Consider the following 15,470-nt stretch of genomic DNA (forward strand, 5'->3'; position numbering starts at 1 on the left):
GCGGAAGTCCCTGATGTGAACTGGTGCAGGTCACCTCTCCTCTTCCTCTCCTCCTCCTCTTTCTCTCCTCTTCCTCTCCACACTTCTCCTCCGTCTCCAGCAGACTGAGTCCCCATCAGCTGTTGGAGCCGCGTGCAGCAGCGGAGCCGGACCGAGGAAGCCCCCGTTACCCCCCGTTACCCCCCGTTACCCCCCGTTACCCCGGTACACCGGACCGGTCCATGTAGCTTTCCTACTCGACATCAGCGAAAGAAGAGATGAAGATGAAGACGAGGTACTTGTGCGTTTGCATTTCAACTTGTTGCAGCAGTTTAGTGGATGGTAGAGTTGTGATGTGACTGTGATGTGACCGCTGCCTCTGCAGGTGTTCCTCCCGGCTGGAGCTGGAGCTGGAGCGGCTTCACTGCTGCGTCCTGGTCCTGGTTCTGGTTGTGGTCGGCTCAGCTGCAGCGCAATGGCCAGGTAAGACCTCATCCTGACAACATGCATGTACCGGGCTGCTCTGATGGCATGCTAACCGTTGTTAAGAACCTTTGTTAAGAACCCTTGGTAAATACATCTTCTAGGGTTCCTTCACAATAACAGTTTGAAACAGTAAGATATGGGCTTACATTGAGAAATATCCCTTTTGGGAGGCTGCTGGACTTTATCTCCCCAGTTTAGCACCAATATTAGTTGAATAATTGTTGCAGATTACTTGTGCAACCTTTATAGAACAGTGTGGATTGAGATAAAGCACTACTGTGTGTGTCCCTGTTCTAGTTCTGGGATGTTCTAAACGACTCAACTATAGAAAGTTGCAGCAACACTTCAGTTATGGCACTACTGTATGTTGAGCATGATGTTTGCTCATCTTTCTTTTCTTTTTGGATCACATTTGTCTGCTGCGTATTCTTCGCTCCTTAAAGCAGACTTCTCCAGCACTCTTTAATGTATGATTCACAGACTGACCTGCTCCAGAGCTGTGATGACACCTTGTTAGGATTCAGTGATAAAACGCAGCAGTTTGTCCATTGGGAAAAGGTCAAAGTGGCTTTGGGACTGTTTACAAGTTTTCTCAAGTCCAAAGTCTGCTCTGCTCAGAAAACCTCCATTCCTCCTGTGTTTGTCCTGTGTCTTGCTCTGTGTTTGTCCTGTGTCTTGCTCTGTGTTTGTCCCGTGTCTTGCTCTGTGTTTGTCCCGTGTCTTGCTCTGTGTTTGTCCTGTGTCTTGCTCTGTGTTTGTCCCGTGTCTTGCTCTGTGTTTGTCCCGTGTCTTGCTCTGTGTTTGTCCCGTGTCTTGCTCTGTGTTTGTCCCGTGTCTTGCTCTGTGTTTGTCCCGTGTCTTGCTCTGTGTTTGTCCTGTGTCTTGCTCTGTGTCTGACCACAGGCTGTTGTTTGTGCTGGCTGCATTGAAATACTGAAGGATGCTTTTTTCCCCTTCCCCTCGGTGTAATGACCTGTTAGCACAAGTAGAACTCTTACTCCTATCTTTCCAGCTGTTGTAACATCAGTACATTTGAACAAAGAGGGGCTGACAAAGGATCATTTCTTTTACACACACAATGGTAATGGTGTTAGAGGGCTATATGAGCCACTGAATGAAAGAACTCTCTTCTGCTGCTGAATAATTGATCTTTGAACCTCACTGATGTCCTTCATTTCATTTAGTAAACGTTCAGTAAGAGAACTGTGTCCCTGTCAGATGATAGGGAGAGGAAACTGAGAGGACATTGATTAATATTTGATTGACTGTGATCACTAGCAGCTAGATGCAGTGTTTTTAGGAGCTTTGGGAGCAGACACACTCTGACTCTACTCCTCTAGTCCTCTTGGTATGGTCTTTTCTAACTAACCCGTCCCATGTAGTACTATGGACAGGTCTGATCAAACATTGTTTGCCATTCACCTCCCAACTGTTGGTCCTTTTTTTTTGTTCTCCTTTATGCCAGATCTTGATGATTCTCTGTCTTTAACCTCAGTGGAGATCAGAACAGGTACAAAAAAAAAACAAAAACGTGAAAAGGGTAAAACATATTTCAAACAACGTGACATTTCCACAAGAATGCCGTCCCGTCTGTGTGTGTCCAGGTTTAAAAGGCCTGCCACTCTGCCTCAAGAGCAATGCCTTTGGCCGCCTGCGACATGGTTGAATTAGGTCTGATTCATTCCCGGTCCCTGGCTGGCTCAGGAATCCCTATTGTCATGTGATCTTTGACATGCACCCAGCGTGGCTTTGCCTGGGGGGAGCAGGGGGAGGGGAACGGCTGTAGGGGGACACCCCACTGGGCCATTTAATGGCTGAATTAGATGCCACATTAAAAATCACAGCTGGCTTGGGGTTTTCTCCTCCTCAGTGCAGGGGCATGATGGCCAGAGGTACAGGAGAGCCATTTGAAACATTTGAACAAGTGGTAAATGAGACAGGCTCTCAGTGTGCTGGGAAACGGTAACAAAACCCCTATATTACTTTATTTGCTCAGAGCATATAGTATATCCTTTATTTGAGTTTGCTATCTGTTTTATACAAGGGGTGGGAAAAAAATCGCTTAACTTGTATTGCGATTTTTTTTTTTTACTTTTATGAAATCTATTTTTTTAATGCCAGAATTGATATATTTGCTTTCTTTGAGTCTAGACTGAGGTAAGGAAGTTACTGCTTTTATTGCTCCTAATCTGCAAGATTTCATAGACCGAAGGAAAACAACCAATCAGAGCCAAGCTGGAGTCTGCTGTCTATGAGCCGGCTGTCAATCACTCGCGAACTCCGACCAAATGGTCAAACTAGGCAGTGCTGATCAAATATGATACAATATATTTGCTTTCTTTGTGTCTATGCTGAGGTAGAAGGAAGTTACCTCTTTTATTGTTGTAGTCTGAGTAACGTGACGTCATCTGTTCTGTATCCATCGACCAAAACAAACCAGCCGGCCGCAACGACGAAGAACAAACCGTTGGAGGGTCAGCGTGGATAGGAGCTGCACCCTCACATGTTAAATCCAGCGTGGTAAACACTACACATCCAGTAAAGGATGGAAACACTTTGGGTTTCACACATTAACAGGAAAAGCAGAGCTAGACAGAGCAGAGCTAAAGCTGCATGCTAACTCTGTCAAGGACAGGAAACGTTATGGTATTACGGTAACGTGCAGTTGAGCCGGCCGTCACTCTCATCTCCGTAGTCAAATGAGCCGACGCTACGACTGTAGAGCACCCAGATACTGACATTTCTGTTCTCTGCATTGAAACGGCCCCGATGGAGCTGACCATGGATGAAGAGAACGGAGCTGACGGGAGAGCTAGAGACCACCTTGGAGAAGTTGACTGCATACATGCTGAAAAGCAAATATTTTTACTGTATCAATTTAGATATTTTCCAAGGTAAAAGTCCCTAGAAGTGTATGATTCAACTTTTCCCCATGGTCTAGTGCTAAAAAAGTTAAAAATAGCAATAAATCGTAATATCAAATCGCAATACTTCTAGAACCGCTATACTTAAAAATCACAATACATATTGAATCGGCGCCCGAGTATCGTGATAGTATCGAGTCGGGAGATACGTGTATCGCCCAGCCCTATTTTATACAAAGATTAGTTGCCAGTTTTTCGATTGACAGTTCACTTACTTGAAGCCTATAACATGTCTGTTTGCTGTGTGAATGGAACGTTTCAAGCTTTAACAGCGGCGACCATCGTGGTTTTCAAGGGAGGTCAGTTAAGGGAAAACAGTAGAATGATAATCGTTGTAAGGAAAAGGACTGTAGTATGAAGAAACAATTCTTCTGGCATTTAGTCTTTATTAGATGGCAGAGAGACTGATATAGGGAAGGGAAGGTCCCTGACTGAGTTCAAACCTGACACATTGTGGTGACATGTACATTATGTGCTTTGGCCCTCTGTGCCAACAGGATGTCCTACCTGTGCCGTATTATTTTTAGTGATAACCCAGATGGCAGCCAATGAATTGTAGCATTTTAATAAAGCACATACTATATTGAATAACCACAAAGATAATTCAGGTCTACATTGTGTGAGCTCTATCAAGAAAGAAGGAGAGAGCTGGAACATAAGTGAAGAGCAGGCAATGAAGTTCAAAATGAAAGTGTAAAACCAGTTACGTTCGGGCGAAAAAAACAGCTTAGTATCAGGGAATATCAAAACCAACCAAAGTATTTAATGACTTTAATTAAAATGTTAAAAAAACACATTTCGACATCCGAGATGCCAAAGTGGATATGTAGAGGACAAAGTACACAATAAACTTTGCACACACAAAATTCTTATAAAGTGGCTTTTGCTTAAGTTTTTTGCTTTTGGAATTGATTAGGGATGCTAATTTTGAAAGATTTTCTTAACCGATAACTGACCCTCATTAACCGATTATTAACCGTTAAATGACAAGATATTTGTGTACCAGCTGCAGTGTATGATCACATCAGACAGTCCCCAGTTCACCGTCCGGGAGCGTTAACTTAGCAGCCACGATGCTGCGTGTAGTGTCGCGGACATGCAGCCACTTTCCCAGTAAAAGTCTCCACCGCACATTTAGTTTAGTTTAGCAGGTTTTCAGCTGTGTGTCTGCCCGGCGTAACGACACTCTGTCTGCCTGGATTAACAATAGCGATTGACCGACAAACAGTGTGTGTGTTTGTGCTACGTTAGCATCTGTAGCTATGCCGGTAGCTTCGTGCTCACCATTGTCACACACACATACAGTCTGTCAGCGCAGCGTGACTTCAGCAAGTTTCTGACAGACCGTGTGTGTGTTGTTGGTGGCGTTCTAGCTGTGAACGTAGGTGTAGCAGACAGTGTGTGTACAGTTTATCTGTCGGTGGATAAATGCTACGAGGCTTCATCTCCTCCGCTCAAGCGAGCTATAGATGGGATCCGACTTCCTGTATCTGTAACGTCGGCTCAGACTCTCTTAAGGTGGACCAGCTTTTCACCTTAAGATGACGAGTTTTTCTCAGCTTTTTAATTAATTATTAACATTTCTTTTAATCGTTTTAACCGATTGTGTTAATCGGTTAAGATGCTTAATGTCGGTTAACGGTTAAACGGTTCATTATTAACATCAGCAGTCGGTAGAAATGCAGCAAATATGATTACAAAATGTTATTTTTATAAAATGGTCACTATATCGTGACAGTAGTACATGAGACAGATAAACTGAAAAAAATCTTGTGCCTCTGTGTCCTCTGGTGTCCTCCGGTGTCCTCGGGTGCTCCTAACGGCATCTGCACGATTTCACAGACCAGAGGGAAACAACCAATCAGAGCCGAGCTGGAGCCTTGCCGTCTCTGAGCAGCTGTCAATCACTCGCGAACTCTAATCAAACGGTCATACTAGGCAGCGCTGATCAAATATGAATCAATATTGTGTTACTGTAATGACTATTTCTGTCCTCAAATGTTTTCAGAATCATCTTGTAGTGCACTGTTGAGCTGTAGAATGAGTACTTTGGGACCCGGCCGCCATGTTGAGAGTTACTTTGGAATTTTTTCCCAATGATGCCAGAAATATACTGCCTACTGCCACTTTAAGGACAGTTTGCAAAAATACATAAATACAAAATCATCAAATGCATTTTGATTGAGAACATGTGATTCTGCACTTTGTGTTATTTGAAAAAGCACAGAAACAGGTTCTCAATGGAGAAGATAGACGAACGGTGAATTCCTGAAAACACAATTTTCATAAACTCCAGACCTCACATGTACTGTGATTTGTAAAAGTCCACCCCTTCAAGAATAAAAGTCAGCTTTTCTGTGGTGAACGACTATTAGATTGGGGCCTCTGTTAGGATCATTGTAGCTCTCTACTGAAATAAATAGACCGACTGTGCACCGATTGGGCTGACTCAGTGAACCTTGTGATGTCTAATCCCTGGATTTTCTAGTCAGTAAACCTACTTATTCATGATCGACATCTCCGGAGGTGCCTCATATCAGGGCTCGGAAGTTCCACCTAGTAGTGTTTTGTTGTGCTGTGTCAGCTACAAGCAGGTTACAGGTTATTAAACCTCTGCTAGGAAAACGGTTTCCATCTCTGAGTGTGGAGATCGCTCGGCTTGTGACTTTCAGTGTTGGCTATGTGTGTGGGGTTGTGGGTGGGGGTCATTCAAAATGTCAAGTGGGTGTCTGTACTTCCCTTTATGGCTCCTTTTTTCAGCATTTTTAAAAGTTTGACATAAGGGATTGACACTTCCTTTATGCATCTATGTTCTTACTTGTGTCCGTGTGGCAACTGTCTTTTGTCCGTCGCTCACAGAGACAACAGGCTCTCTGCTGATCAGTTGAGTTGGATGTTTCAGACGCTTCAGTAATGGGCTGAACAGGCCTTTTAAAGTCCCATTTGATGCCTCGCTGTAAAAACACTCGGGACCCCATATGTAGCTGCTTTTTCTGTTTCATAAAGACTGTCACAACAATGTTTATAAGGTCATTTCTGTCCATCTCTTAAAACTCACACAGCGTAACTGGACCACGCTCTTAACGCAGCGCAGCTGTCCAACAGCAGGACAAAAAAACGTGTCTCTATATGAGAAACACTGACTACGGAGACTGAAAAGGAAGTCTGGATATGGTGTAGTTTACTTCAGTGTGGATGTGTTTTTATAAGAAAACCACGGTGGTCACATCCTGCTTTGATCACTTTAATTCAACCCATCTGGATCCTGCAGTGAATCTGAAGAGTTGTATATCTGAGCGGGTCATTGAATAACACGGCCCAGTTTGAGCATCAGCCCAGCGTCACCAGACACACTGTTTGAATTAGGGTGGATGTACACATCGGAAGCATGAACTTAATGCGATTGTAACTTTGTTTTTCATGATTTCTATCTATCAATTAAATATTGTGTATTTCCGGAAATTCTAATGTTTTTAGACCTACAGTTCTACAAAATATGTTACTATTTTAAATTCTTTAGATTTGACCAAAGATTACCCCATCCAACCACACGCACACACCACCACCACCCCCACCACCACCACCACCCCCCATACCTGCCAACCCTCCCGATTTTCCCCGGGAATTTTCATTGCCCTCTCCTGGTTTCCTCCCGCATTTCTCCCGATTTATGGAAATTTGTCACACCTTCTTTTTCTTTTCGTTCTCTCAGCCTGTTTGTGGCACTGCACAGCACTATAAGCCTTACTGTTTCCACCCGGAAGGCAATAGAACTACACCAAATGTGTTTTTCTGGCAGAGAAGAGCTGCCCGTGATGCTGCATCGCAGTTTGAGCTGCGCTCGCCACAATTCACAGCATCACAACAAAGTCGTCATGCCGTGGCGGAAGCCATTGGAAATAAGGGGTTTCAGAGCGCAGTGGTGCCGTTGTTACGTTGTGTCTGAAAGGACCTTCAGTGAGTGAGAGACGGAGAGAGAAACACTCAAGCAGGGGAAAACTAATGAATATTAGTTTATACCAGAGATTCACAAGTTCATGCCGGAGGGGTGAATTCTTCTCTCCTGAGAATTAAAAGTCAAATTAAAGGTAGGCCTTTTTAACAAAATATGCTGTTGCAGTTTACTTATTATTTTATTATTTTCATTGTTTTAAAGTCATCAGAATGCAGGAAACAAAGTCTCTGAAACTCATATTTTTCTAGAGGAGGACCACCAGACCTCCCGCTTTGGTTTTGAAATCCTTCCTGTTGTTGAGGTCTCAACGTTGGCAAGTCTGCCACCACCACCACCACCACCTCAAATATTGTGGTTACCTTATGTACAACCCAGATAAGAGACACCTGGATGTGTCAGGTTTGACCCCTACAGTATGTAACAGTAGGGTATGACCAGCTACCTGTTGCCTTTGCATTTGAACGTATGATGTTAAACTTACTGAGTTCATCATTGTTTTGATCTGTCAAAAGGGGGAGGAAGTGAATTTGGCCAGAGTCCAAGGAAAACATGTATCTGCCAGATAACTGATCACACTGATGGCAACATTGAGAGTTCATTTATGTATCACAGTAAAGCAAGCTTCTGCTTGCTGTATTCATTTGAAATGCATCAGTTTGACTGATGCACCGTATGAATAATATGAAAAGGAGGATTATGCATGTTTGTTATCGCCACATGACCTGACTAGAAGAACTTTCCTTGATTAGTGGTTCTGTTGTTGTAACTCTGAAGGTGAGGTTGTATTTAGTGCATCTAGCACAGGGTTTTAACTGAATGTTAGGTGGCGTTCTGGATCAGACTATAGGAAAACAGCATTGTGTTAACTATTTTAGATTTAAAAAACTCCCCACGGTCAAAAGAGTGACTTGATTATGTAGACATAGTTTTGTTAGCGTAGAGTGCTCCAGGGATGACGTGTTTTTGTTAGCCAACCAGGAAGTGAGCATCGCCCTGGGTTCCCTCGACAAAAAGCCAACGGGATTTTCAGAAAAAATATGAGAAAATATTGCAGAAAATACGATCTGTGGCAAACATATGTTTATGATACTTACATGTTTTGTTCAGCAAGATAATCTCCAGTGGGGTATTTATTGATGTATTTTATGACACATGATCACAAAACGTTCAAATCTCTTCAGCTCGCAGGGCTTTGCTCAGTATTTGTGATACCCTATCATCCTGCTCTCAGGCCAGAGCAGCCTTCTGAATGTAGCTGACAGCTGTTACTTGTATTTTTATGTGTTCCCAACACTCAGCATTTCAGGTGCGCTCGGCTGTTCTCTCATGCTGTCCCTGATGTCAAAATGACGGGTTGACAGCGGCAAAATACAGAGGGACACCATAATTACTGCTTATGTTCCAAGAGAAGAGGATTTGTAGGGCCGCTCGCTCTGTACACCCAACTATCTCCAGCACTAATGGCACACTGAGTGCCCTCTTACCTCTCAGCACCTCTTTCCTGTTTGCGGTGAAACCCTCACTTATTTGCTTGTCTTTCCCAGCCGCAGTCGAGGTAACAGTTAGTAGAAGGTGTGAAGCTCTGCAAATAACAGGACTACAGTATATGCAGGTTTTGTTTTAAAGATCTGAACACAGGGCGAGATGGAAAAGTTTAGGAATTACCAACAAAAGTCAAAGCCTTGTCCATCTCTGTAACCAAAGTTATGCATATTTCAAGATGCTTTTGAAATGCATTAGCTTCAGGAAAACATTTGTAGACATTTGAAACAGATAATAATTCATTCACATTTCACATTGTGGTCAGTTTGTCAGCTGTAGGCTGTAGCCTGGGTGAACACTGGTTTCCATGGCCACCAGGTGCAGATTTTTCGACCACAAAGCCGTATTTGGCTGTAGCAAAGGAAACCAGATCCGTCTACCTGGCACTTTGTCCCCGTCTCCAGCTTTAGGGAGTGTTCACTTGTCCTCACTGACAGCCTGCTGAACACAGGGAGGCATGAAACCAGAGAACCCCCCCCCCACCACCACCACCCATTTACATTCTCCTGTCCTAAGAAATCTATACCATAAGCTTTTCACTCTCCATGAACGAGGGCTGGTCCACAGTGACCAGGACTAGGCTATATAGAGCGCCTACAGTTATGATGAGATCATCTGACATTATTTCAAAGGTACTTTTCAGATTCAGACCTGAAGTAAACATCTTTTAATCTGCCAAATGTGAACACTGTTAATACAGGCAACAGCTACCACCCAATGCGTTTTTTTTAATGAATGAATAGACCATTCAGCATTTCATGAGGCCCCTCTCGGGAATGCCATTGTGTGTTTCGACCCTCACTTTGTGGTTATATCCCTCTTTTTGCTCTCCACGTCTTCTTATCTTCTGATTGACTCTCATGATGTGCAGGCCGCTTTTCAAGGCATCCTTGAATTCCACTTATTCACCCGTCCTTCAAGAGCTGCCATGTCTGTAGGCACTTCTCTTTTTACCCCCTCACAAATCTCACACCATGGGGGTGTGAACTGAGGAGAATCCCATGGGACAGAGAGATTACCATCAAGCCCAGAGCTCCTGTGACAAAAGAGGGATTTACTGAGTCCTGTACCTCTGTCCTCCACTTTCCTATGGTCTTGCCGGAAGTGGGACTTTGGGTGAGGTTCGGGATTCGATGACATGGCCTGTCTTCACTGTACCTGTCCCAAAATGAGAGGTGGACTTTCCAGGTGCACTCAGTATTGGATGTAATCTCGGGTTGTGGACTTAAATTTAAAGAAACAAAGAAAGGGAAAACAACAGTTTCTGTTGAGTGATATAATAAATTACATTACAGTAAAACCACTTGTAATGATCACGGTTATAGTGATCAACCACTTACTGTATATATGTCAAAAAGCTTGGGACAGGATCATCCCTATACAAATGCTATTTAAATCATTTGCTTATAGTAATCAAGTAGTCCACTTACAGTGTTCATTTTGGGTCTTTTCATGCATGACAACATACAGTATGGAAAAACATTTTAAAGCTACAGTGGGTAGAAATGGAGCAAATATGATTAAAAAAAGTTATTTTTAAAAAAGGTCACTATATCCTGACAGTAGTGCATGAGACAGGTAACCTGGAAAAAAAACATGTGCCTGTTGTCCAGCTGTTGTCTATGAGCCGGCTGTCAATCACTCGCGAACTCCGATCAAACAGTCGTTCAACGTTATCGTAGCGCAGTAACGTGCGGTGGAGCCGGCCGTCTCTCTCGTCTCCGTGGTCAAATGGGCTGACGCTACGACTGTAGAGCACCCATATACTGACATTTATGTTAAAAACATCCAAACGGCCCCGATGGAGACTGATGATGACCATGGATGGATAAAGAGAACGGAGCTGATGGGAAAGCTAGAGACGGACTTGGCGAAAAATAAGGTGTTAACAAAGGGAACTGTTTATTCAAAATACATCTATGAAAATAAGATTGATGGATTATATTCACCAGAAGGATAAAACATTACATGTCCCTTATAAATTAAAAAGAAAATACCACTAATCTGTGATGGAAATGTCTTTATTCTTTGATTTTTGGGTTGCTGTAAAATCTGTAATAAATAATACCTGACAATGACTGATATATTTGACTTCAGGACATCTCTGACTACATACATGCTGAAAATGAAAACATTCTTACACCATTCTTTCCAAAGTAAAAGTCCCAAGTGTATGATTCAACTTTTTCCCATGGTCCAGTGTTAAAAAAGTTAACAAAAATCAAAATAAATCCTAATATCGAATCGCAATACTTAACAACTGCAATACATATCGAATCGGCATCCAAGTATCGTGATAGAGCAGATAGGTGTATCTAGAGTAAAAGTATCAAGTAGAATTTTAATTAAAAGTACCTCAAAAATGTTACAGTACTTGACCAAATGCACCTGGTTCCATTCTATCACTGCAGAAGACTAAAGCTCCTGTCGGATCATGTGCTGAGCCTGGACTTTTACAAAGTGAATGCCTCGGTTGCTCGTAACTTGGAAGCTGCTAATTGTTGTGTGAATCATGAGCTCGCAGACAATAAAGGGTGCCCTCTATTCACTCGGTGGTTGTTACGGGCCAGGTGGCACGGTGCCATCCATTGAGAGGTTTAGAGAGGAGGAACATAGGCCAACCATGGGGACGTTAAATATTTAGAGGTCCAGTGAAAGATTTGCAGGGCCATTCCTCTGCTGAGACAGTGGCACTGTCAGTCGGGGAGCTGGGCTGAAAGGTCTGCAGTCCAACTCCTCCCTTGGTGGCCACTTGACTTACTGAAACAAACTCAGTTAGTGCCATGTTCAACAGAACCCTGTGGTTTCACAGCTCCACTTAATGACCTTATTATTTGGGCGTGGTAATAGACTTGGCTGTGTAAAGTTTTTGTAACCTTGAGTTTCCTGTCTTGAATGTGTCCGTGAAAGTTAAAAGCAGAATAAAGGGTAAGAATGCAAGAGGATAATGCACATACTGCAAATAAAGGTGTCATTATCCATCCCGGCTGCACAGTACTGTAGTGGACGGATCTCTGCTCACAACTCTGGGCACATTTTGATGTGCTCTGTTCTCTCTTTACTAATGGCGTGTCTACATAGGAGGTGTCACGTTTTTCAGTCGTCCATCTCAACCTCGTCTGACAGAACAGAAACACTTCTATTTCAATTAGGCCTGTCAATCGATTCAAATATTTAATCACAATTTATAGCAAATTTATTGCACATTTGTATCTGTCCAAAATGAACCTTAAAGGGAGTTTTGTCAAGGATTTAATCCTCTTATCAACATGGGAATGGACAAATATGCTGCTTTATGCAAATATATGTATATATTTATTATTGGAAATCAATTAACAACACAAAACAATGACAGATATTGTCCAGAAACCCTCACAGGTACTGCATTTAGCATAAAACAATATGCTCCAATCATAACATGGCAAACTGCAGCCCAACAGGCAACAACAGCTGTCAGTGTGTCAGTGTGCTGACTTGACTATGACTTGCCCCAAACTGCATGTGATTATCATAAAGTGGGCATAGAACCCATTTTCACCCCTTTGAAAATTGCTATAACAGTTTTTCCTCGCCAACATTTGGCGCAAGTTTGGAGCGTCATGACAAGCTAGTATGACATGGTTGGTACCGATGGATTCTTTAGGTTTTTCTAGTTTCATTTGATACCAGGATCTTCACTCTAGCTTTAAAACTGAGCCGCTATGACCTCCTAAAGATCGATTGTGTTAATGCGTTTAAGAAATAAGTTGCGTTAAAATTAATTTACATTAACGTGTTATTATCGCATTAACGTTAACAGCCCTAATTTTAATCAATACCGTTGTCTACATGGGTCACGGAACAGCTCATGTTTCGCTTGCGTTGTATGTGCATAAAACGTGACGTTTTACACTCGTAACTACAGTGATTGTGTGTTGGGCTCTGACGCTGCCATAATGCATGTGACCTACTGGGCCTGAACACATCCTGTGTATACACTGAATGAGCACTGAAAGTGCTGCTCTGCTAATGCGCTGCTGTCGCTACACAGGTTGTGTAGACATATAGTAATTCATAAAAGATACTAATGTATTTTATGAGCTTGTTGGGAACTCGACACAGCACGGGAATACGCTCAGCCAGCTAGCACCAACCGCTCACATTTACCAAAACTTTATGCACTAAAAGTTGTGGAGCTCATGTTGTTCCTTTACTGATTAGACAAACATGTTTGTAAAGCAATGTCAGAGAAAATGGATTCATATTTATCCACTGTCCATCATCCATCTATACAGTACATGACCCAGCTGAACCTGGCAGCCTACTATTGGCTCCAAGTGTGTGGAACCCTAAACAGGCACACGCTATAGCCTCGGGGCTTGGCTGCTTTGGTGCTTGTTTTCACTGAAGCCTCTTGTTTCCTCCCGTCTTCTCTCTCTCTCAATGAAACTCTGAAGGCGTGATAAGGTCACTGCTCTATGAATGCCTTCGGGTGAGAATAACTAGATTTGTGGATTGGCACACTATACATAGATCAGATCAGAGGGAGAGCTTGTATTCCACTCTCTAACCTTGGTTTATATTCTGATCTCTATCCGACTCTTTTTGTGTGTCTGCATTCTGAAACTAAATGTTTCCTGTCGCTTATCTGAAGGGTTGGCAGAGCATTATCCATGTTTACTTTGGACAAGAGACATAATATTTATATAGGAATGATCAAGATTATTCTGGCATAGCTCTTATGTTGGTTATCATTTTTGAAATACCTAGCTAAATAGCAAAACTCACCAAATGTAGTCATAGATCTCGAAATATGTTTCAGCTGGTTCACTAAGTTCACTTGTTTTAGATCAAGTTGGTGTACCAGCTCACCAAAGCCCCATCACGTGGATTATAACATGCCTTTGCTTGGCTTAAGCTGAACCAGAGGAAGAGCATGACCTGTGGGCTTTTTGTGCTGAAGTGCCCAGTGGGGGGGGGGAGGGGCAGTGAACGCTGGCACCCTGGACCCTAGTCTGGCCTGTACTAATTGAGGGCCCTGATATTGTCTTGTCGATGAAAGCCCTCTTTGTCCCGCTTACTTCTCTTCATCTACTGTATCCCCCGGGCCTCTGATATAGCCATAGGCATAACGTCATTCCCTTCCAGCCATTGTCACCATTAATTACAGGGGATTACAGTGTCAGTTGAAGGTGAAGTATGAGCCAGCCAGCATTATTCACTGAGGGGCGTTTGAAGGTGTTGTGCCTCGTAAGCTAAACGTTTGTGCCCCTGTCAACACTCCTCCTGCTGTAGAGGATGAGACTTTGCCTTTTGGGTTCTGGGCAAAGGTCAAAGTCTGTGCTTCTCATTAATCTATGTGAGTTAGATGTGACTGGTGCTCGGCAGCCAAGTAACAAGGATTCGGACTGAAGAAATGGGTAGTGTCCCTCAGCGGAGAGCTTCGTTCAAATATGGTGACAACTTTGAGCGTCAATTCAACCAACTCAATGATTGTCCACTTAAAATACATTTACATATGTCATTTTCCATTGAAGGGTCAACAAGTGGGGGGTCACACATCCCCTGCTTTGATTTGCTTTCATTTATTGTAGCGGCGTCCTCACTATGGAATTTGTATCAGTCTGCTGCAGATGTCAAGGGTTTGGGCCTGTGATTCCCTTCCATGCAAAGAGGAAGCTTTGTGACAGAAAAGAAGTGTTGTACCCCTCTTTCATGGTCCGATTTACTGTCAAAGTGTTGATCTGCATTGACACGTTCTTGAAGGGCTGTGCAAAGCTGAAACTCAACACTTGAGTGAGGCCTAGCGGGTTCAAAGAACCAGCAAAAGGACAAAGAGACGGGGCTGGCCAACAGACTGATCTAACAATCTGCTCCTTACACAACCTGGCTAACGCACAAATGAGATCTGCATGCACATTCTTTCCACACGAAGCCCACGTCTTCAGTGGAGGATGTTATTTACTTATGCATTCAGGAGCAACACCAGGAATGGCAGGAAATATAGTTTTTGGCTTACGCTGAAAGCTGATGGGATGTGCATATGCATTTGCACCTTTGCCAGCATTTTTAGCTGCTTTTGTAAACCTGTGTAGGCAGGTACAATTTATCCATTCATGGTGAATGTGAAGATCTGATGGGCAATTAAATGAATTGAGTTGGAATGGCATAATTATTAAATACGATTAAATATATATATATATATATATATATTTAATCGTTTAAATATATATATATATATATTTATATATAAATATATTATATATTATATATATATATTTAATCGTATTTAATCAAGATTAATTACACATTACTTACATTTATCAACATGGGATCGGGCAAATATGCTGCTTTATACGAATGTATGTATATATGTATTATTGGAAATCAATGTACAACACAAAACAATGACAGATATTGTCCAAAAACCCTCACAGGTACTGCATTTAGCATAAAACAATATGCACAAATCATAACATGGCAAACTGCAGCCCAACAGGCAACAACAGCTGTCAGTGTGTCAGTGTGCTGACTTGACTATGAATTGCCCCAAACTGCATGTGATTATCATAAAGTGGGCATGTCTGTAAAGGGGAGACTCATGG

General features: G+C 42.7%; 1 protein-coding gene across 1 annotated transcript in view; it reads left to right on the top strand.

The window, feature by feature from the left end:
- The window catches only part of col18a1a (collagen type XVIII alpha 1 chain a), a 114,749-nt gene continuing 99,279 nt past the window's right edge, over positions 1-15,470 (top strand). The window contains exons 1-2 of the mRNA XM_037790033.1: positions 1-274; positions 365-462. Coding sequence (XP_037645961.1) covers positions 258-274; positions 365-462 — 115 coding nt within the window. The 5' untranslated portion in view covers positions 1-257. The remainder of the gene's footprint in view (positions 275-364; positions 463-15,470) is intronic.

Source organism: Sebastes umbrosus, chromosome 13 (genome assembly GCF_015220745.1).
Source record: "Sebastes umbrosus isolate fSebUmb1 chromosome 13, fSebUmb1.pri, whole genome shotgun sequence".
NCBI lineage: Eukaryota > Metazoa > Chordata > Actinopteri > Perciformes > Sebastidae > Sebastes > Sebastes umbrosus.